General features: G+C 35.8%; 2 protein-coding genes across 9 annotated transcripts; one reads left to right on the top strand and one right to left on the bottom strand.

Moving 5' to 3' along the window:
* Window positions 1-299: 299 nt before the first annotated feature.
* LOC110826882 (tectonic-like complex member MKS1) lies at window positions 300-16,487 on the bottom strand. Of its 4 annotated transcripts, XR_002542169.2 has the most exons (10): window positions 16,345-16,487; window positions 14,808-15,114; window positions 13,975-14,213; window positions 13,176-13,425; window positions 11,868-12,030; window positions 11,439-11,576; window positions 11,035-11,276; window positions 9,925-10,250; window positions 6,789-6,999; window positions 300-395 (listed from the first exon to the last, which is right to left on the bottom strand). XR_002542169.2 is itself a non-coding variant. In XM_022057966.2 (8 exons), exons 1-8 carry the CDS (start codon window positions 16,419-16,421, stop codon window positions 9,981-9,983), a joined length of 1,686 nt encoding a protein of 561 aa, XP_021913658.1. In that variant the 5' UTR covers window positions 16,422-16,487; the 3' UTR covers window positions 9,064-9,980. The 4 variants fall into 4 exon arrangements, 2 of the variants coding, with proteins under 2 accessions (XP_021913658.1, XP_021913659.1); XR_015534316.1 differs by lacking the exon at window positions 300-395 and having other exon boundaries at window positions 5,532-6,999; XM_022057966.2 differs by lacking the exons at window positions 300-395; window positions 6,789-6,999 and having other exon boundaries at window positions 9,064-10,250.
* LOC110826883 (rhomboid-related protein 1) lies at window positions 16,424-24,974 on the top strand. 5 transcript variants are annotated; one of them, XM_022057971.1, is made up of 8 exons: window positions 16,424-16,551; window positions 16,967-17,033; window positions 17,120-17,308; window positions 18,095-18,268; window positions 18,963-19,099; window positions 19,897-20,110; window positions 20,671-20,784; window positions 21,209-24,974. In XM_022057971.1, the coding sequence occupies exons 2-8, from the start codon at window positions 16,977-16,979 to the stop codon at window positions 21,398-21,400; spliced, it is 1,077 nt and encodes a 358-aa protein (XP_021913663.1). In that variant the 5' UTR covers window positions 16,424-16,551; window positions 16,967-16,976; the 3' UTR covers window positions 21,401-24,974. The 5 variants fall into 5 exon arrangements, with proteins under 5 accessions (XP_021913663.1, XP_021913661.1, XP_021913662.1 ...); XM_022057969.2 differs by having other exon boundaries at window positions 16,546-16,670; XM_022057970.2 differs by lacking the exon at window positions 16,424-16,551 and adding an exon at window positions 16,593-16,737.
* Window positions 24,975-25,007: the final 33 nt, after the last annotated feature.

The raw sequence follows: 25,007 nt of genomic DNA on the forward strand, positions 1-25,007 counted from the left end.
GACGTATTAAAATTGCAAAGAACATATTTGGAAGATCTTTTCAATCCATGTTGGAGCGGCGTTAAATTCTGCTGGAGGAAATAAAGCCCCCAGATTTATAGCAGTTAAGAACTTGTTTTTTCAACAGTGTAATTCAGACACAGTAGCTATTGGCACGAACAAAGGTTTTACCTGGCATTGGCGATTAGACGTTTTGTATATATTAATATCTATAGTCACATGATTGACGACTGTCGCTTTCAGAATAACCACACACAAGTCAAAAATATAAGTGCATAACATCAAGAAGTACTTACCTCAGGAAGTGCAGCTGACACGGCTGGCATCACTTGTTATTGGTAAGTTAGTTTTGATCTAAATTTGGCACCAGGCAGCGGAAATGTTTGTCATACCTGCTGTAATTGAAAATGGGGTTAGTTAGTAGAAATATATTACGTATGATTTAGCGACATCAATATAAATGGTAAAGCTAGGCGGAAGGAACAGCAGCAGGCGATTATAGGTTATTTATCGATAAGTATCGGTCTACTGGGAATGTAATGAAACATTTACAAAGCGGTAAATTGAAATAAAAAGAGAGAAGCGACTGTGACCAATTTTAATACGCCATCCAGCCACTGTCCTGGAGGGAGAACGAAACTATGGAACAATTTCTATGGTGGTCTTCTAACCCTTTGAAGTCGCGAGAGAGTAAATTACGAAGAACAGTAAATGAGTAGAGAAAATATAATGTATGGCAAGAAGCGAGGTACTCAGGCAATGATCTTTCGTCATCCTGACAAGGACAGAATGAGAACAAAGACGTTGGGATGGTACACAATACAATCTTGGGAGAGAGACAGGAATTTTGAATCTCTTATAAATGTTAAAATAATAAATTGAAAAGTTGAGCAATTTAGTGGCTACCACAGCTAAGAGAGTAATTCGGATGAATTTAAATCGGGAGGGCTGCATGAGAAGCATGCAAAAGCAACTTAGAATTTTCTTCCTAAGTTGTTTAAAGCCAATGTATCACGTTTGGAGATTACTTTGTGTAAAATAACATGGACGTATGTTTACGTACGGGGAACAATAAAAGATGTCGTGATTTATTCATATCCAGTATTATCAGGGAAATCGCTTCGTAACTGTTCAGAAGAGCAAAGAACATATTTGGAAATTATTTACTCTTTCGTTTCAAGTCGTGTGCCCCCTTGTAAAAGCGAGCAGGGTTGGTTAATATCGTACCACCCTATTTACTTATAACCCTGACTGGCATCAATAAAAAAAACAACAGCGATGTTCTGAAACCACGCCCTAACCTATGTTTCATGAGATAGCATTTTCTTTTAGCATGATCTCGTGATATTAAATCTCGCAGAGAGAGTGACCGACTTGAAAAAAAAATCCATTTAATTATTTCTGCGAGTCATATTCTTGATCACTGCAGGGGTTTATTGCTTTTACGTTCAGGCTGGATGACTAAGAAGTTACAGGGTCTCGTCGGAGAGGAGAGCCATCCAGCACTAGACTGTCATCATCTTGGCGCTACAGTCTGATTCAAGCCGTGACCTCTTCTAATTATAGAGGAACAGTAGAATTCCGATTATACGAGCCATCGGATAATCGAATTGTCGGATAATACGGAAGACTAATGGAAAGGCTAGGGTAAATATCGACTAAATTTGTATTCAATTTACGATATTATTAAATTGTAAATGAAATACAACACGGTGCCAAATTAAAACATATAACGAACAAAAATAATATTCATATAACGTACATTTACAATAAAAAAGTTTATCTTGAAAAAAATTTGTAATTGGTGTTTGCTTCTGAGCCTCCTTCCTTTTCTTTGCGATAAAGTCACCAGTTTCGGCGGCCAAAATTCGTGTGATAACCGAGACAGAAACCCGCGTTAGTGGGAAACACGCTACTCCACTCATTTTCACAACTAAGTTTCGAAAATGCGTCTATTAGCTTCGTCACGTCTGTCCGTCTGTCTACGTGTAACTACTCAAGAACTGCTGAACGGATTTTCATGCCAATCCAATTTCGATTAAAATCGAACAACAATAAGACGCGTTACATGAAAACCAACGATGGACTGGGTGGGGGAACCCCTGCGTAAAGAACCCCCCAGCCAGCAGAGCAATCACGTGGAGGAACACGGGGGGAAAAAGCCCATCCGTGATGACGTCATTACATAACCAGACAGATGCCAGACTCGTCTCGCGGAAAAGTCATTGTCCCAGACAAATCTGAGGACGCTGTTGTCATTCACAAAGGTCAAAATCTGGTGAACGCTCCAGATTTGTTCAGCTGTGCTTGCATTTCTTAACTTGTTCAGAATTTAGTCTTCTGGGTTTTGACTCCGCGTAGAAATGCCCTGAAAACAACTGAAGACCAAAATCTCAATTCTCACCGCCTTGAGAACACCAAATGTTTCCTGCAATCGGGACTCTGGTTACTGTCTGGGAGGTCAACGTGACCTTACTACGTAGGTTACATCTGCATTTGTTATTTGCTCGAAGTGCCCAAAGTAAAATCGATACAGAAATGATAGACGTCCCTGGGTATGAATTTAATTTTACTAATTCTTTTTCGTGATTTACATGAAGGCATCACTGAAATTTTATACAGTCAAGTGAGCCTTATGTGTTAATTTCTGATAGTTACTTTGAAATACATAACTTTACATTTTCGCGTCATTGTAATTTTTATACTTGTCACAAAATTTGATTTCAAACGTATAGCTTCATCTTTCGCCATTAAACCTCCAAGTTCATGATCCTGTTCACAAAATCCCGTCATCGGTTCCTATCCCAAGCCACAAGAATCAAATCCATACCTTCCCAACCCTTCTGAGTTATCTCGCCTCTTCTGGGTTCTAACCAGAATACTACACGTATTTATCATCACCCATATGCATGCTACATCCTCGCCCATCTCATCCCCTTTGATTTGATCATCTGAATATCTGATAAATAGTACAAATTACAGAGAACCTCATGATACAGTTTTCTCCAGCCTCTTACTTCATCTCTCCTAGGACCAACGCCCTTTCATTATAGCCAATTAGTAACTTACGAAAATCGGGTTATATTGCTTTGTAATTGCATCATCGCACAAAATTTCATAATGCTTTGTTCTATGGTTGTCCAGGGTTGTTAATTTTGTGTTACAGAAGATTTGATGTCGGAACTATCTTCTGCGGCATGACCACAACACTGACTTTCACGAAGCCAGCGGCATTAAATCAAAATATGTCATTGTGGTATACACATAAGAGCGCGTTAAAAAAAGTGTCTGCTGTGGTAGCTTTTCTTACACCAAACAAGGTGAGTCAATCGCCATACAGCTGAATCATCCACCACGCTCAATGCGAATGACAGGCTATGAGCCATTTTCCAAGTTTAAAATCAAAACACATTTTAATACGCCAAATAAATGTACATAACAACAACTTGACCAAGGTCCGCCATTTTCTGTAATTAGTTGTAAAAAAAAGTAAATTAATCCTTGTGTACGTATAAGCACCGTGCTATTGAGGAGTACTACTTTGAGGTGCAAGATCTTAAAATATGTTAAAGGGGCAATGACGTAAATTTCCACACATTTCAAACCTCGACACAGAAATGGAGATATAACTGCACCCTTTCTTAAGGTACAATTTGGCTGCACGCGACAGAGACAAGCGACCGAGGCAGGCGACAGAGACGGACACATCGCAGCTTGTCGCCACACACTTTTGAGGTGTCGACCGATACATGCGGCAAAGTGTTTGTTTTCTTTGTTTTGTTGAGACATACGTGCACATATTCTGTAAAAAATGAGTACAAAAATGCTTCTAAAAAGGTTACTCGAAGAAGAAGAAGAAGATGTGTTGCTGTGTTATTTGTTGCGAAAGAAACAAAGAAAACCTATGAGTTCAATATTCAAAACCAGACGTGAAGAAGGATCTTTCTGTCGGTGGTCGGTTTTCTGCTACTAATTCTACCAATTGCTCATCTTGGTCACCAGTAAATTTAATTTATGCCATTATTTTACTCAACAACACACGTGCTGCCTGAGCCCGTCGCGAGACACTACTGGTCCGAGAGCGGTCTCCTGTGCTTTGTCTCGCGCTCGTAATTGTACTTCATACGATTGTACAGAGAGCAGACAGGAAGCGACCAGTCTCGGTCTCGTAACTCTGTCGCCTGCCTCGGTCGCTTGTCTCTGTCGCGTGCAGCCAAATTGTACCTTTAACCTCGGCATTTGATGGCTAGCGTCAGGTCCCGGTCGCTTAACTCTCCGATATAAAAACACCAGTACCATGGATAGCACGTTCGGTAGGCCCCAGACCGCCACTGGTGTCATTTACAAATGCCGGATTCTGTCAAACGCGACACAATTGTTACATTACGCGTGCTTTTCCAAAGTTGTTTATTTAAGGATGATCCGTCAACATCATAGGTTATGGAGTGTCACGAGAAGAATGACTGAGATCATGAATGACGAATTTAGAAGAACACGGCAGGAAACCAGGTCTTCTCGGATACGACGTTCGATTGAACGGTTCCACTAAACAGCAAATTAGGCAAACTCCTATTCATTTATAGACACACTTCTGTGACGTTATTATGAGTAACACTGCCTGTAAGACTAAGCTGAGTCACAGTGAAGCGATGTTACGTGGCCAGGTATTTCACTGGAAAATCAAACGAGACGTCTAGTCAGGTTGCCTGCTGCTCTGACACGTCATTCGGGACCTCGTTCATAGTTACCGTGGACGTCTGATGCAACAACAGAGTCATCACGGACACAGAAATATGTCGTCGTAGAACATACATAAACCAAGAAGTTCATTACAAGTACCGTTAAAGTGATGGTTTATTTAACGCATTTTTACCTGCTTTGATTGCCGATTTTTAATAATACACTGGAGAGAATGTGGCCTATTTTAAGATGTTATCCAATTATAGGTAACGTCGGTCAGGATAAGCAGGCTCCACACCGAAATCGAACCCGAGATCTCTCGAATACGAAGCAGCAATCCTAAGTAAATATTGACTGCTTGGGATCAGTTTGGTGCATGTCGCTGTGCTCTGAAATTTCCCTGAATTACCACAATGTTATTACTACCACCTCATGCTGTATCTACTATTGACCTTCTGGCTGTTGATACGGCACACTAGTAACAACGAATTGTGAGATTATGGTTGCCAACTGTTAGACCAATAAGGTACGACGATACCCACTACACAGACACCATCTGGCAGGAAGGATCAAACTGTGTGGATTACTCTGTGATAATGTCATGTCACAGTTAATATACGTAAACGCACAAAAATGTAGCATGTCCCATAAACTAAAGGCCAAGGCGAATTCGGTAAGATGGCAAAATAAAGAAAATGTAAAGAGGGTAAAGATATTGAAAGTAATGAGTTTCTGATCTCAAGTTTTGGAATATTTTACCTTGGAAGAGCAGCGATGGCGCTACACTCTTCATATTATGTGAATTTATGGGACATGCCATATACAAGCATATTGAGGTCTAACACACCCAATTATGGACACAGTGTTATTGAATCTGGATATACACAGGCGAGAAAAGTACATATTTCAAAACACTTTGTGCCACAGATTCAAGAAGGTTCACAATTATCATACATGTTTCTAATTTTTGTTATTGCTGTGGGCTAGAGGTGGAAATGAACAATTTTCATGTAGATGGCTGTCTTCTGGGTTGTAGCGCCATTTAGTCTAGTAGAAATTTACCAACGTTTCAGACGTTGTACCTGCCACCATCATTAGGGCAGCGAGCGATCATCGCCCTGATGATGCTGGTAAAATTCTACCAGACTACACCCAGAAGACAGCTATCTTCATACTCACCACTGTGAAAACCTCAAATCCTACTTAATTTACATGTGTTCGGTGAATGAAATGAGTAAAATGAGCTCACAGTGGGGAGATATAAATCTATCCATCCTGTAATTTGTTATTAACATGAGTGACTGAGATTAGTGTAATGTAAAGGATGCCGACCTCTGGTCTATATCAGTCATGTAACTTCTACTTCACATGAAGCTGAACTGTAACTATATGAGTTCTGTCAGAACAGCTAATCATACAAAAAAATTGGTTTATGAGATTCACAGCTTTCATCTGAAACACCATCCATGAATTATATAAAAACTGATTTTATGTTGCAACCAGCCAAGTACTGGATCAGAGATGAAGCCCCCTAGGATGGAAGGTATGATAATATTCTGCTTGGTCATGGGGTGCTGTTATGGATACCAAGCAATGTGGGAATAACGATCGTATCAAAACCAAAGAATTCAGAAAAAACCCTGTTACAATGCCACTTCATCCACCATGTAACACACTTTAAGTCACCTTGGATTGAACCCAGGTCTCTGTTGTGAGAAGCCAGTATCTAACAGCTTGATCTATGGCATTGTTCTTTCATGTAACGTTTCTGTGATGAAATACAAACTGTAATTTGTCTTTATACCAGTGGTTCTTAACCTCTTTCAGTCAGAAACTTCCTTACTGTGAATAAAATTGTTCAAGGCCTTTGAAATTTGATTAAGCAGTTTAAAAAAATTAATACTTTTTATATTTGCAGTTTGTGTTATAATTAGGTCAGTAGCCCCCCTGACAAAATTTGCACAGCTCCTACTTTGACAAAGGCTGCATTCAATTACACTTGGAGCAAACATTAGTGCTACCAAGATACATCTCTCTAAGATGAATTTGTATAATTCTTAGCCAAAGAAGAAGTCATGTTTATTTTCATTAAGTAAATAGTAACTTACAGCGGATAACAGGAACTTGTTAGCATGGCATGCTGATGAGACACGCTGCCTCCAGATATGGGCAGTAACTGCGCATATGTTGAATAAGCAGTTGCAGATGGCCAGCAAGAAGTGAACTCCAAGCCTGGGGTTTGGTCACAGTTGACCCTTCACCATATTTAGAAACCACTTCAAAATTAGATGGATTGTTTGAGAAAGGTCACAAAGTGATCTGAAATAAATAGGAAACTGGTACATGTAAAATGGATCATAAGGAAATAAGAGGTAGTGGAGTGGATTGAACTTGCTTCTTGTATTGTCAAATGGTGAGCAGTGCTGAATATTCAGGCTTTATAATACATCCATCCCTTAGTCTATGAAAGTAATTCAATTGATGAAAACTGTTTGTAAGGCAAAAATTCATAAATTAAAAATTAAATTAAAATCAATTTCAATGTAAAAAATTCTGACTGGTTCGTGACTCCCAGAAAAAACACCCAATGTTTTCTCCACGTATGTTAGAATAGTTATTACCTATTTAACCCAAACCAAATGTTTACATTACACAGCTGCTACTGTTACAGTATAAACATCAGAACTTACCTAAACAAAGAACAAACAGCTGTTCTTATCAAAACTTAAATTGCTGTATGTATAATGATCATAAAGATTAAATGATAAGAATTAATTGACTCTTCATTACAGCAAAAATGTGTAAATTGGTTGTAAATCAAGGGATAGGCATATTAGAAAAATCACTTAGAGAAAGGAAAACAAGTTTGAAGTCTGCTTCAGAGCAAACTATAGGCTGAGGGAAAACAAATAAATTTTCCTTAAAAGTTTAGCATTACTCATATAACTTTTAGGTATGCCTATATGAAATAAAACAAAGCAATATACACAACTCATCATTAGTATTTTAGACACAATATAAAGTAATTCTGAAGACAGTAGCTGATAATACACCATTTATAAACAAGAAAAGGCAAGAGGATATTTGAAATAACTACAATTTACACCCCCCCCCCAAATTTAATTTCAAGTCCTTGAAAACACACTTCTTAAAATCTCTATTAATATTTTAAAATTAATATGATTACTATAAACTGGAGTGAAAATATTTTTATGTATGTATACCTGTAAATATGTAAGATTTACTTAAGCATCTATCGCAGTCATGCCGAAAAAGAACGTGCAGATCCAATATCAGACATGCACGATGTGTGAAGAGGCAAACCATGATCATGTCACCACAGTAGGCATTATTGTGTAGTAATTAATTTTTCTTCCACCACTGGCTGCCTTTCCCCTGACTCCAATCATCCCCCACCATACACTCTTTTTGACATACCAGCTAAATGCAGATTAAAAAGTAAACATATCCCAAATGACTGGAGTAAAATAGAGAGGAAACATAAAAAAATAAAGACAAAATCAGCAAAAGAGCAACAGAAAGAACATGAAGGTTAACAAACCAGTTATATTCTGTTGGCTGTCTCTGAAACCTGAAATTCAAGTCTCATAGTCAGCATATTCTAAACTAGTTTACTTTTTCTATTTGTACAGGGTGTTCTATTTAAAATGCACCCCTAACTATTACATACTGACCCCCTTCACACACACGACAATGAAACAAATGGAAATATCGAATTCTTAAAACTGCATCCTGCTGTTGCACTGCTTTAAATCAGTACAGACACAATTTCAGCTGTTTATCATTCGATAACCACTGGTCACAGATAAATATTTTCCTGTATCCCAAAACTTTATTTGTAAGTTGGGGCGCTGCTGTCTTATTTTATACTTTCTTTGTCTTGCTAAATGTTTCACGAACAGCAGCAAATTATTTTAATGCAAAGCAATGTTCGAGAACCAACACCATGTTCCTACCTGCATAGCTTTGTGCAACTGGTGTGAGCGGCAGCCTAGCATCAAGGGAAAGATGGAAGAGTTTTTTTACATGGGGATAGACTTGCTTGTCCCCACTTAATGGTACCTGCACCTTGTTGTGGTGGTGGGGCTTGAGTACCTCAGTGACCCCAAGAGCTATGCTGGCAGTAGCATAGCTACTGGTAGGGCCTCCCTAGGGGGAGAGGTCAGACTAAGACAGGTATCCTGGTCCTCCAGGTTGGGGGTTGGTCGCAGGGCTAACAACCTTGCACCGTAAAAAGGAAGATGTTTCGAAACCTCAATCAAAGCCTCGGACAGACGGACCTAACAGAGGACTAAATGGAAGAGGAGAATTGAGGATGCAATGGACCAAATATGGACCGGAGAGCCATAGAAGAAGAGAAAATCAATGGCTACATTTTAATTCCAAACTATACCAAAAACAAACCCTTTAGTCCCTTGTTTGAGCACTTCATAATCTAAGATCAGAATTATGATATAAGCTGAAACTTGAATTAAAGACTATAAAGTCATTTATATCTGAGAAATGCAACAGCACAAACCTAAATATACAGATTTTTATAGTTTCATTGTCTACAACTAGTTTTCATAGTCCAATGGAGTGGCCACTCTGTTACCCTAACCTAACACTGCTGGACTTCACTAAGTTACCCATTATCATAAACAGATTCAAAGACATATGGTTTAAGCCCAACAAACTGAGTCACTACAAATATAAAAATATTAAACATGTTAAAAATTAAAGCATGACAATTCTGAGATGTTTGCTGTGTTATTGCCTCTGGACTTCAAACCCGTGAATGCTCCCTCAAAAATAGTGTATGTAGTCATGAAAGACTGTTTGTTCTGTCAAAACATGACCATTGGTTCTTTGCAAATACTGCCAGTGATGACAGTTATCTGGGGTCAATGACCTTTGTGTGGGCAAAGTGCCTGGGTGTGGATTTCTCCACATAATTTCTATGCTATTTCCACGTATGAAACATGTAATGCGCCCATTATTTTTGTCTGATATTAATAAAAATTCATGTGTTAAGTTTCAGTACAGCTCAAAATAAAATGCAATGAAAATCTGCTCACTCACCCCAAGCGCCTGTATGGCACATAGCGGGACAAACTTTTTTATGCTAGGTACTGTGAAACTGCTTCATAGTACAGAGGTGTCAGACATGGACGGAAATAACATGGCAACATGCTACTGACAAAACAGTCTATCAAAACCAGAGTAAAAAAGAATGCAACTTACTTCATCAAACCTCACAGACAAAACTGTACTCTGACACTAAATGTCTGTGTCAATTATCATGACTCTAGTCCTTCTCGAGCTCTCAGCATTCTTTCTCGCGCTCGTTTGAATGCGATGAGAACGGCATTGACACTTTTGACTAGAGTTGCTGCACTGAGTCTTTCTAACAGAAATGAGGAATATTTGTTGGCTCTGGCACCACCTCTTCCACCATCATGTACTATGTTAGATCCAATAAGAGCTTGTGAATGGTGCATGGTATTGAACTTCACTGTCACATCACCACTCGTTATTGTACGAAGTCCATATTTACTCAAGATGGAATCCTGCATATAAAAACAAATATTACGTAATCAAAATAGTAATCATTCCACAAATAAAAATGTAATCATTATCTTGTACCAACACCTTTGAATCTTGTGCTACATGTATATACGTTTCAGCCTATGTAAGTAATGCGTGTTTAACTTCTGCCATAAGAATGCACTGCAAGCTGTTGAAGGAGGAGATTTTTAAGTAAAGTTGTCCCTGGCACTGCCATGAAGACGCATGGGGTTTCAGAGGTAAAATTCCACTCTCCCTTAACCTTCTTGTACTTAAAAGTTCTGAGCTAACACCTGGCTACTATTGGAGGCCAATTCCTTATTTATGCCCAGCTCATAAATGAACATTAATTACTCTTTATATTTCTTTCTAGACTCCATACCTATACTGGCAGGTGTGTGGCAAACCTAATGAGGTGGGGATATCCTTGTGTGTCTGACCAGTGTTCCTGTGGACAAACACAGACAATGGATCACCTCCTGGCTTGCCCCATCTTAGATTCTCCCTGCACAAACGAAGATTTGGCTACATGAACAGACACTGCCATTCTTCATGCCCAATATTGGTTTCAAATATAGTTTTGTATATATGTTGTAAATTTACTTTTATATTTATTCTATACTAAATTTCCCCACCTCCTTTTTTATTTCTATGTTATTAATATTACTCTGTTTAATGATTTCTACTTTGAATGGTGTGTATTTGGATATGAAATAAATAAATATTTCTTTCTTAAATAAAACAAGGCTCCTACATATTCAATGCAGGGAATCGCATACCACATACCTTAAAATTGGATGGTATGCCCACAAAACTTGGATCTTCCAGTTGAGGTGAACCGCCAATAAAAAACCTTCTCATTTCGCCAATGGGGCTTGCAGACAGAGGTCTCCATGTGGACACAGTAATAGTATGCATACCAGGCGAAGGTGGAAGAGAGACATAACCATATCCTTCATTTCTACAACGGTTCCAACTGTCATTTGACACAACTTCGACAAACATCTGTGGCCATGACAGCAAGATTTCTGCCAAGAAAATATATTGTTGGAATAAAATTATATTTATTTCAAAGCAAAAACCTTATAGGATAGAGGGCACAAACTGGAGGAGCTGTTACAAAAATATTGGCTGGCAGCCATCTTGAGAACTTTAAATCGCACTGAATTCTGGTTTAATTTACTACTAACCTGTTTCACCCTGCAAGACTTCTAAATTTAAACTGAGCTGCAATTCAAAGAGATAGCTAAAATTTGCTATTCCTGTTCGCTGTGTACTGCATGTTTGTGTGAACCCTGATAATTGTTTTGTATTTTCACAGCTCCAACCTAGAAACAGAAACACCTATATTGAAATATCTGTTCAAACAGAATACAGAGACCTTTTTGCATACTTGATTATTGCTTAATACACACGGTTGATTATATCTGTTTACACATTTTGTATGAACAAAAATAATTATATGGTAATAGCAAATTCTTTAAATGGGAGTAGTGCTCTTGAATATGGAAGCTTCAAAATTCATAAGCTTAGAGAATTTTAAAAATATAAAGTATCATATTTCCTCCCATAAGAGCCTCAAGTCTCACACTGTAACAGCTTTGAACTGAATCACTAACCTTTAGGTAATTCAAAGAAGTAATGTACAAACAGGTGGTCATACTCAAATTGTTTTGCAGATGAAACTTCACCCAAAATATGAACCTGAAGTATGCCATGGCGAGGCATTTTGAATTCTGAGCCAACTTTCATCTGTCTAATATCTGAATGATGTTCATATAACTAGAAAAGAAAATTATAAATTGCATTAGCATCACCACCACAACCTTTGTTTCAGTATTACATATACTTCCTGTTCAGTATTCTTGTACTATTCTTACTTCTAGTTTGTGAACAAAATTACGATATATCCTAGGATCTTGATAGAGCTCACTCTCTTGAACACAGTCTCATCTTAAAAAAGTAGAATAACAATGCAAAGAAAATAAGCAGAGTAAAAGAGAAGGGCAAGAGCGTGGATTACTAAAAATTGTGGTATAAGCAGAAAAGAAATTCTAAAGTAAGATTTTGGGTTAAACGTATGATTATGGAAATACGCTGAAACAGATAAATGTTCTAACAATATGAGGAGACCTTACAATACACCGGTTGTATTAGCCGATAAATGGCAACATCTCTGACACCATTGCTTCTCAGATTATAAAATCAAAAGAAACATTGCAAAGAACAGAACATTTGTTTTGTTGCTTTTTATTTGAACAGTGATTTCTCAAATGCATAAAGTGTACACATGTTAAATAGCAGGACAATTAAAAGTCACTAGCCACAATAATGCAACACAGATTTAATAGAGGACTTGCATGTTTCCATTGGTCCAAATATACCCAATATTTGCAGCTGATTTTTGTTTACAAGGAAATATATGTGTTTTGATATTTCCATACACTGTTTGGAAGACAAGTTTCTGTAAAATTATTTTTGAGGCACAACATGGCTAATATTATAAATTCAATTTTGTTATTTTTTATAAGAGGTGAGATAAATTAACCTTTTTTTTCTGCCTTCTCCTCCAGTTAAAATTTAGATTTAAACTGCTTTTGAAAATATTCTTCAGCATTATTTACCTAATACTGTTAATTATGGACTGTACTTATTTCTTCTGGAATAGACTGATGAAGAACATTTTTGACCTCAAAACATTTTACTTTCAGATTTCCTGCTTGAAAGATGAATATGTATACAAATGTCCAAAAGATTTCTCCAACACTTCTTATTTTCTTGGCACTAAATCGTGCCTCTTTGTATGTATACTGAGTTTCAAGTCATAGTTCTAGTAATAAGAACTTTATAAATCTGTGGTGGACAGATATTTATAAATTAGCAAGCAATGCAGCAGGACAGAAAATATCTAAATATATCATAGATACCTTGTTGATGACAGCAAACTCTTTGTCCTTCTCTTCTTGGCTCATGTCAGTTGAGGCATGTTCTATCCAGTAGTGATACGTATTACGGGCATCACCATCTACCTCAATGCGATATGGGTCTAACCTGCTAACATGCTCTGCTGACGATGCAATTGAAGTAAAGTCTGGCGTGACCATAAGCAACCCTGCGATGGAGTCCCAACGAATTGTACATAGGACATATTCTGATTTTCCCACCCAATTCTCATCACTGTCAAAAATAAACAAATATAAGTACAGAATTTAATAAAAAAAATTTTCTTTTACTACTGCATTAAAAGGTGTTACACGAAAGTTCCACAAATTAATTTATTATATGAAAGAATAGTATACCACAGAGTTATTAAGCAAGGTATGTAGATGATAGGAAGCTACAATTTTAGCTCAGGTATGAGGAAAACTGTTTTTGTGCTCATATGTTCTTTATTTCTGTGTGAAATGCCTTTGTATATGGTATATATACATTATTAAGACCTATAGCTTATTATATTAACATTTTGTAATGTGGTATACATTAATAAAGTGTAAAGAAAAACCAATGATGCCCATAAGCAGTGTAATAATTCTGTATTCTCTGTGAACAATAACATTTATGGATTTACAGTCTTGATCAATGCTATCAACAATAACTTGTACTTGCAATAATGGACATCAGCACCAATTAAGGAAGCAAAACACAGAAGAACAATTTTTAAATTGAGAATATGCTTGCTGTGATAAAATATTTAGTTATGCTGAAATGTAACAGTGTAATAAATACCTGTTCTTTACACTCAGATCGGCTAAGATATAAAAGGTCTGCAATGACGTTTGTAAAAAATGGTTTTTCTTTTTAAGTTCCATATTAGGATTGTACTCTACAATATTTCTCCTTGAAAAGTACATATCCTTCCTATGAGACTTCCTATGGCCAAATTTCTGCCTGTGTCGAAGCTCAGACATTCCTTCAACCAATGATGTCACTAAAGGCTTTGAATCTGTTGTAACACTCTGGTTGGTCTAGGGAGAAAATATGAAATTCAGTCACTATATGATATGACTTAAAAAATGTTTACTGAAGGTTATTCTAAATACAGTAAAACCTGCATACAATGGAACTTGGATTAAACAGGAATCTATGGAATATTTATCTATTAATAAAAATATAGGAGAACATAAAATTACCTGCAATAAAAGGAAGCATTTAATGTGGAAAAAAAGAGAAAAAAGTAAGAATTTAATGGAAGACAGTTTGCTTGAATATTTACTGTTTTCATGTAACTCTGATGCAAACTTGACTGAATATATCTGAGGACAATTTTTATTATAAATGAGAAAGAAATGAGTCTGATCAGTGCCAGAATACATGCAGAGTCCTTTAATGAACTACTGATAAAAGTAATTAGGAAGGAGAAACAAAGTCAAATTGAAAGAAAACTGAAAATGGGTGTGGTATGAACACAGCATGGATTTTGGGACTAGCAGTTTGAATCACAAATACTGTCCAGAAATAAGTACCTGTGCCAAAGAGAAACCAGTTTGAAAGTTGTTTGGGTCCCTTCAATCCCATTATAAGCAGATTTTACCAGACAAGATATTTTCAGAGATAATTACCTCTTCCATATCAGTGAAGTCATCAGCATCTGTGTAAGTGAAAAGACGATTGTTTGGTGTATTTTCTTGACAGAGTCTTATTACATCTTTATGGTATCTTTCCTCAAGTGCAGTGTGGCAGTTCCCTGCATACTGATAATATGATATCTCAAAAGGGCTGAACACCTTTTCTTGCCACGAGAACGTCTTTTCCTCAGTCTCTTGTAATCCTTCAGTACTAATATGTGGTGTGGATTGTACATGACTTTCATCTTGTTGAAACTGTGGCAGTGGTATTAACATTGATTTGTCATGCTGAAGTCGAACTCTGTAGAACAAAGTAACTGACTATTAGAATGCTGTTATTTCTCTGCTTGTTATTAGTTTCTTTAAGAAATAGTAATTAGAGAAGAATACACAATATTTTTACTGGACAGTGTGGTGGTTTTTGACTTACTAATCAACTTATTATTAGTTATTAATCAACCATTGAGGACATTTAGCAATAAAAAAATTCCTGTGGCTTGCCAGAAAACACAAAGAATTAAAACTGTCTGTTCAACTGCTTTACCAACATATTTAACATGCTACAATAATCATCTTCAAGTATTATACACATTGCATCATGATGAAATGGAAGGTAGTCTTTGTCAAAAAGTGGAGACTCAACTAGAATGTGTTAAATGCAAAAGGCAGTACCACAGACTATAAAAACGGGCGCTGGTTCCTCACACAACAACAAATATGTATTAGGCAAATGTGACCAATCTAGAGATATGTAAGCATAAATTCCTCATTCCTGATGAACTGAAAGAGAAATGCTACACCTGTACCAATGGTTTTATCACACAATTTGTCGTCTTGTGTATCAATCTATTCATCTTGCCACAAGGATAAAACAGCATAATGCAGGAAGGCATGAACATCACTGTTGAGAGCTCAACCAATGTCAAGGGTCTGCGCAAAGTGGCTGCTTTGGCAGAATATAGTGAATAGGATTTATGGTTGAGTGTGTACCCACTGAAACTCTGCAAACACTTAGAAGCGGTGGACGTGGACATTTTCATGCGTTAATAACAAAAACTAAACTACTTTTACTAAGAGACTAGCCAAGTGCCAGGTAGGAGATGAAGCCCCTAACTAATTTGATAACGTGCTACTTGGTCAGGGCTATTGCATGTTACATATACAGCAGTGACATATGAGTATGGTGGAATGATGATTAGCAGGGGAAACCGAATATCTCGGACAAAAACTTATTCCAATGCCACTTCGCCCACCGCTATTCTTACCATAGACCAGCATCCGGAATATGGCTCCACAGCAAAAACAGTACTCCTGATGGAAATGTAATTGAATCCGACCGTCTAGCACGTAACCAGCAACTTTCCTGAGAACTATCCGAGCTACTCTGCATTCAAAATTATATTTCTGAAGGAATTCAAACGCTCGTACCTAAATCACCGTTAATGAATATCCCGCTTTTAACATCGTACCAACATTTCACCAATTGGACATCACAATAAAGATGTTACCAAAAACAACCATTATACATTACCTTATCTTAAAGTTTTTAATACAGTCCTTACATCTGTATACTCCAGTAACATAATCACTTTTATCTTTGTAAAACATTACGAAATGTCAATTTTAATCACAACTGACCAACATTTTATTGCTTCTAACAAGCTTACTAAGAGTCACAGATGATACAAAACACAGAATTACAAAAATGAGCTGAGATTAAATACGAACATAAAATTAGGTATGCAATACTTTAATTTCGCAATGTATATGGCCGTGCTCCCATCTATCTGCATCGGTAGTGATACATAACCTATCTGGCTAGTACTTTGCTTTCTATCGACCAGAATCAATCGACTGGTATGTAGCTACAATAATAGCGGGGCTTTTCGCTGATAAATAACCTGTCACAGATAAGAAAGGGAAGGTAAATGCTTGCATGTAAATGTTTACGTAGTTGGGTTGTGATTCATCCTCTGATACTTATAGGGCTTTTTAATTTCATGTGAGACGTAATTATAAAGGTATGAAGTGATGGTAGTGATGACGATAAAATATCTTGCATGCATTTGATAATATTTATCAAGTAGGAGGGTCATATGCATTTGATATAGATGCTGTGCCTCTTGTAATAAATTAGTGGTCTTGTTTTCCAGGCTGTAAGAAATGGCACCAACACAGAGAGAACATGCAGTACCACAAACAAATATTGCTCTTTATCCTGTAAGTCTGAAAGTAGGCTAATTAAAGAAAAGTTGTTGTAATTGTGCTGTTATATGTGATTCATTACTCTGTTTTGTGTTTCACAGCATTGGCAATTGATATTTGACAAATATGATGAGGACAGTGATGGGAAAATATCACTGTCAGAGCTGAAGCAGATGATTCTGAGTGAATCATTTACAAAAGACATCCCAGAACATACAGTTCGGCAGATTATGAAGCGAGCAGATGAAGATGCAAATGGCTATATTGACTACCTAGAATTTATGAAAATGGTTTGTCATAATTTAATGTACTTTACAGGCACCCATATGACCACTTAACACTTCAAAATAGAGTAACTTAACCCATACCCACATACTACAGTTATTTCCTCCATAATTCTATACAAGTATCACTTCATAACTTCACTGTGTTGTAAGCAGTAAGGACACTTGGACACTCATCTACTTGATACAGATTCCAGTAGAAAATTTTACTGCATATTTAAATGATTCTGACATACAAAGGGAATGTTTTCTTAATTAAAAATGATCGCAGAATGCTGAAAGTATATAATTTAATGTATTTTATATCTTAATTGCGTCATGTTTGTGTTTTATTGATACAATATTTTATTTTACGTCTATACACAAACTTAAAATAATGTTGTTTAAAATTACTTAAAATTATAACATTCTCAGTAGATACTGCATCTTGTTACATTTTTTGTATCGACGACATGTTTCAATGTGTATTACATCATCATCAGGTCTATCAATTTTAATATATTTTAAAAACTGTTGTACATCTTGCGTTGCGTATATTGATTATTATTATTATAATTAATCAATATACGCAACGCAAGATGTACAACAGTTTTTAAAATATGTTAAAATTGATAGACCTGATGATGATGTAATACACATTGAAACATGTCGTCGATACAAAAAATGTAACAAGATGCAGTATCTACTGAGAATGTTATAATTTTAAGTAATTTTAAACAACATTATTTTAAGTTTGTGTATAGACGGAAAATAAAATATTGTATAATTTAATGTGTTTGTACCTTTTCTCAGATCAAACATAAAGAAGTACAAAGTGTCATGGGGCGTGCATTGAATCGCTATGTTAGAGCAACTGTAGTGCAACGCGCAGTGGGTATTGATGAGTTTGATGGGACTGGTGATTATGAAAATGAATATTCCTGCTATCCACCAGTTGTTTGTATGATACTTATTAGTCTTTTAGAGGTAATGTAGTTTCGTTTGTATTTTATATTAGTAATGAGGATTGTGTTAACACATTTCCAAGGGTGAGGTGGGTTTTAAAGTTGTTCAGAAAGTACTTATCCTTGTTCCATGCATGCAGCTGAATGAGTGTCCATGTTTTTAAAATAATGACAGAGGTGAAGCAAAGGAATGGAGAAAATTACATTATGCAGGGCACAGTTTGTAGGCTTCACCTAATGTTATTAAATTGATTAAATAAAGAAACCTGAGAATGGTGGGGAATATACCACACATGGGGAGGGTAACAGATATGTACAGTTTTAGTTTATGACTATCAAATGATAGGCTGGGAGGTAGTGAACTAGATTGAAGTGGCTCAGGTCCAGTAATAATGCTGATCCATCTTAAAACTGCAAGTAAGTTGGTGATGATCAGACATTTTGAGGTCAAGAGTTATTTGAAGGTTTTTAACACGCTTTCAAACTCCTCAGGTTGTAGGAATCATTACTAATGTAATTTTATAGATATCTGAAATACAGAGGATGCTGCTAAACTAATTTTAATTTAACCAACAGTTTCCTCATTTTATGAGATTTAAACACATATTTTTAAGTATGGACTTCCCATCTTCTTTTATTCACATTTTCAGTTTTTGTTGCTAAATTTGTTGCCATAAGGTTGGTCTCATATGTAATGTGAAAACATAAAATTTTAGGTCATTGCATTTCTTTGGGATGTGATAGCAGAAGGAACATCGTCTGTCAATGGTCCTGCTGCAACATTGTTTGTGTACAACCCTTTCAAGAGATATGAAGCTTGGAGATACTCAACATATATGTTTGTTCATGTTGGGTGAGTTATAAAAGTCGTAAAAAAAGTAGCAAGTATTTTGTATAAAGTCCACTTACTGTATTAGTGAAGGCATAAAAAGAATGTGGCAGTATTTTCCTAGCAGTGAACAGTGTAAAGAAGATCACAAAATATTCAATAAATTTTCTTTGATTTTTATAGTGATTCAAAATAATTGTGTTTCTGTGCACTGCATAGGGACCCATCCTCATATGAAATTGCAGCTTACTGCAGTCATGGAGTTCAAAGTTGGCTGACATACGCCCTTTTTGCCATGGCTCTGTCCCTGTGAGACTACTTTTTGTTTGTTTAGATGCTATCAACAAGGATGTCACAGCATGTTATCATCGCACATGCAATTACAAGCAATAAAATTGATCATCTGCCCTTCTGATGGGAGATCAGCAATGACTTTCTTGGTGGTTACATTGAGTAAAGCACAAACAGAAGTATGTTGTGACATATTGGTTTCTGGTATCTGTAGCACATTCAGTCAAACATTGTGTCTTAGTGGATAGAAATCCTGCTTCATATTCAGGAGTTTCAGTTTAAAATATCAGACCAGAGACTGGCTATCCCGATTGAAGTTTTTGTGGTTTTCCTCAGTTCCTCCAAACATGCTGGGATTGTACCTTAAATTAGACCATGACTGCTTCCTTCCACATCCTTTCCAATTAATTAGGCTTATTAATTATTAATATCATTCTATCCTGTATAGTCTGAACTACTGACAGCATCATCAATAAACCACTTGTGAATAAATAAATGCCAGTATACTCATCATATTGTTTGATTTCCAGGGTGTTTCATCTGGTAGTTAATCTCGTGGTCCAGATTCTGTTGGGAATTCCACTCGAGATGGTACATGGTTGGTGGCGTGTACTGCTGGTGTATCTTGCTGGTGTTATGGCTGGCTCCCTTGGAACATCAGTGTCTGATCCTGGAGTATATCTGGCTGGTGCATCGGGTGGCGTGTATGCACTAATAGCAGCTCATATTGCAAGCATATGTTTGGTATGTATTGTAGGATGATGGTGTGGATTTTACTGCAAGATTTTTAAAAAGTATCATTAACTGTTCTTGCCATTTGCTGGTAGGTCTTCATGTCGTAACATAGTGCAGTTTGCTTCATTTTATTTAACCACATAATTACTTGAATAGTTGTCATAGAAATTCATTTAAAAGTCCTGAATGAAAGGGAAAACAAGAGGCTTCTGTGTAAGTCCAGGTAGTTAACTTGTACTTAGGTTTGATTAAGATGACAGTTGGCATAACAAATCTTTCATAGGTTAAATTCATTGTATAATATAAAACTTCAATTCTGTAATCCATTTGTATCAAAAGCTGCTGTAGTCTGAGTAGAAATTCATTTTATTGGCCAGAGGTGTAATGGGGATGTTTGGTGTTCATTTAATATGGAAGTTAGCCATATTTGAACACTTAATCATGTATGCATTTTGTTGCAATACACATAAATGAAAAGTGATTTAGAAATTTTTGTATCATAACATTCTGAAATTTGAGCACACAGAATCACACTGTAACATGCGATAAGTTTTTTGTCTTAATTACAGAACTGGGCTGAGATGACATTTGCAATATATCAGCTTCTGATATTCTTTGTCCTGATTGTGGTAGATGTTGGTACTGCAGTTTACACAAGATATGTTCTACTTGAAGAAAGCCAGGTAGTGTGTAAATAACAGTCAGACCTGATCAGTCAATGGGTTCTGATTCTGAAACATCATGAGTATCAGATTCATGGTAATGAGCTTAGCACACTCATTTGTCTTGATATTAATCACGTCATTACTAGTTTTTACTACCATATATTTTGAACGTACGCTCAAAAATAAATGTGACTTTTTTTGACACTCATAACTGTTTTCAAACAATACAGTAATGTTAGAACCACATATCAACTGTAACATCAGCTACAGTGGTAACACTAAACACTGCTCTGCAGCAGAAATTTCCTATTTGGATAACATGCTGCAAGAAACAGATATCAAGTGAATTGTGCTCTTGGAAACTTCTGAGACTGGTGGCCAATAGGAAGCCAGAATTTTGTTGTGCCTTATATGTAATAATTCAAACTTACGCTTATTGCAGATTGGTTATGCTGCTCATCTGGCTGGAGCAGTAGCTGGTCTTCTTGTAGGGATCAATGTCCTTCGGAACTTGGAAATTAAATCTTGGGAAAGAAAAGTTTGGTGGGCCAGTATTATACTGTACACAGCTCTGATGCTTGCAGCCATCATCTGGAATGCTGCCTTTCCATCATATTTCCCTCCTTCCAAATAATCCTTTCATCTGAAATAGGGAAACTGTTAAAACATTACAAGATTTCTGTTACAATGTTACTACTGTTCTATCACCCCTGCCTGTAGCGTCCATTACGTTTGGTTTACGTTTTGTTTGGTGAGTAGGTAACACTTCATGTCAGCAGTTAATGATTGAAATGAATATACTTTTTAAAGGAGGGAGTATTTATAAGAGTACAAATATGACGCGAAAGATTCCTCTCCATTTTCCACGTGTTTAAAATGTTATTTGACAGGTATTTCATTGAAACTGAAGAGTATGGAAACTTCCTCAACTACATCCTATTGATCCCTTTTGCGATTTATTTCACTGGTTTTCCAAAATTCTGTGTCATTAAATTTGATAGGATGTCAGGTAGTACATGTCCACAGTTCAGGATTGTTTGATGGGTTTATTATTTTACCAAGTGCCACAAATGAAGACCCAGTTTACCAAATATTGAGAGTAGCCACAGAAACCTATGTTTATAGAAGAATCTTATTTTTGTCACAATAAGATGAAATGGAAGCAGCTAGAGAGTATGATTTCTGTTCTTAAAATTATAAGCAATTAAACAAAAGATACTGAAAATTTGTTTTGTGAAAATGTTTTGGATGCTGAGAGTGCTTAAATTAACAAATCCATACATGAAAGTATGAAAATGTTTGTATATTCAGAAATTTGAGTTACAAAAGTGGCTATCCAAATGTGAACATAACAGTTCTTTGTACATTGATGACAGATTATAGTGCTTCTTCTCAGAAATTAGTAAAATGTGCAGCTCTTTGATTTAATTTTAAACGTTTCCCACATTTTAAGTGCTTGAAGTTTTGGAGTGAACTGTATTAATTTTATTATATTTTCTCTTGCTCTTCTAATTTAACAATTACATTTTATAAAGTTAAAAATTCAGATATTAAATATTATGATAAATAAATTTCATTAATAGGTAAAAGTTCCAGCCTTTTTCTTTGCACATCTTAAAGTTTGTTTGACAAACTATTATTCAGTTTTCTTACTCATTACATGGAAAATATTTTGACTTCATTACTTTTGTAATTTCCTATTGGTTTATTTATTTTTTTAATATGGAAGACACTCCTTTGCAATCTTCTCAGTTTATGTATGAATGAGAAACTTAGTAAGAATAAATTTATATGATTGGGTGAGAAGCAAGCAGAGAGCACTTAGATTAGAGTATGAGGTCAGAGAGACATTTGAAGGATGTTTGGTTTCCTTAATTGTCTCTGTGAACCTTATTTTGTTATATAAATATTCTTTCATTTCATTTCACAAACTAAATGACAGATTGACATTTGTAAGTCATAATGTTTAGACCGAATTTTCTTTTCCTTTGTTTGTTCCTAGGAATAAGTAAATATTGCAAATATGCAAATAAATACTGTTTTAGTTTTATACTTTTAGAGTTGTGTAATTAGTTTGGTGAAAATGTCACTGGGGGATCAAACCTACCTACCTCCAACCAAGAATGCATACACTGCACCATTGTACTTAATGTGTAACAGTTCCTGAGTTATTAAAATAACTGATTTATTCATTGGCAGTAGGGACACATTGATGGCGATTCTAAGTGCCTGTTGTTGGCTGTAATTACAATATGTGACAAATATGCTTATGTTTTTAGAGGAAACATATAAAAATGTAATTTCTAGTAAAGTTGAAGTTTTATAAGTATGTTACCCAAAATCCGTGACATAGCAGCACAAGTATGGGATAAATGTTGCATGGTTACACTTTGGGGGATATAAAAGCAACAAATATGTAGAATATGATGTTCTGACAGTGGTGATGTTAGATTGTGGTCTTCTGGGTTGTAGATCAAAGTGCTGGAGAAATAAGCTGCTTTTGCCTTCAGGTTTGAAACGTACTTGGTGTAACAGCAGCCCAGAAGAACACAGTGTCAGCAAGAAGTATGTTTCTGACTGTAAACCAGTTTATGAAAATTTTCTTTGTAATGAAAATTTGTTCCTTATTGAAAATTCTTATATTTAGAATAATGTGTGATGGGGTCGATGATGTCAACATGCTGTTGATAACTGTTTAGTTTCTGATACTGCTGTATGATACTGTAGTGCATGAATAAAGACCAGAACAGAAATGTCAAATGTCCTACCATTTGCTATGGCAGAAGGGATGAATCAAGAGACATGTTGCTTCTCCTTGCCTTGATCGTAGGACCAAGAGAATTTTGGTTCATTTACAAGACTCAGGGCTCCGCAAAATAAATATTTCACTGATACTTTTAAATAAACATTTCACAAAAAAAAACTTGGTTACATAAAATATTCAAAATCTGAAGTTTATGCCTTTGCTGACAAAATTAGGATGTTAATAGAACAGTATGTTGACACACTTGTACCCAAAAGCTGACTGTGAACACACCTTATCATATATTCTTGTATGCATAGTTTAATTTAATCTTCAAAGATGACATTTATCAGTGAAACGTATCATATCTATCCCCTAGTCAATGGAATTGATGCATTTCTATACAAAATAAATGTATGTATTCAGTAACAATATTCTACTTTTATACAGTTCATAATATTTTATATGTAATTTTTGTAATTTATACAGTATTTGGATGACACATGTAATGTGTGATTATATAATATATATTGATACAGTGAGAACTTCTTTTCATAGTGTATCATAAAGTTTTGTAATATATTAATTTATATTGGATTTATTTTATAATGCAAACACTGTAAAGGAACCAGATATTCTTGCAGTATTTATAATTGATTTGAAGGCCATGTCCAAAAGCTCAGAGTATGTGTATTTCTACCTTATATTATCCAACTTTCAGATTTTGGTTCATCATTGCTACCATCAGAAGTTATACATCCTTATGACATGGTGTAAAGATGTGGTAGTTTGATGGTCAAATGTTTGGCTTTTCCATTTATTATTTATGGGTATTGGTGTGCGTGGTGGAGGTCAAAAACATTTATTATTTTGAACTTCTGTTTATTTTTCTCCAGGTGCAGCATTCTTCCTGAATGAAAAAATAATATATTTTTGGGGGTTTATTTCATATACCTTTCTTCCTTTAGTATTTATGACATCCTTTTTATCTCCATCATCCAGAAAAGTCACAGAATTGGTATAACTTTAACAAACTATTTATTACTTCAGTTTTCAGGTAATTTAAGCAGAATATAGATGCTTGTTGGGGTCATTTGAACTGTGAGTGGTCTGGCCGTTACATGAAAGAGCATCTGGATTTGGCCTAAGAATCGTTTCCAGTTGAAATGTCGCAGAATCATTACTTTATTATTAATTCTTAGTTATCTGATTATCATCTGGCATCTGTCAGATAAAGTATATGCAAGTAATTATATACTGAAAAGTATTATTTTCACAGAGCAGATACAGTATTATAGAATGGTTGTTTGATATCTTTTATATATCTGAAATCCTTGTTATCCATTAAAGACAGAATTAGCGATATCAAAATGAGTTTATAGCATAGAAGACGAACTTATTGTATGTGGTTCTCTGCAAATCAATACATTTGAATTGTATTTGAATAAAATGATTGCTTATTGAATTTATGTTGTTTTTCTTGTATGTCCACATAGAG

The sequence above is a fragment of the Zootermopsis nevadensis genome, unplaced genomic scaffold (assembly GCF_977971745.1).
Source record: "Zootermopsis nevadensis isolate Lab colony 2312 unplaced genomic scaffold, Znev_1.0 Znev_ptg000009l, whole genome shotgun sequence".
Lineage (NCBI taxonomy): Eukaryota > Metazoa > Arthropoda > Insecta > Blattodea > Termopsidae > Zootermopsis > Zootermopsis nevadensis.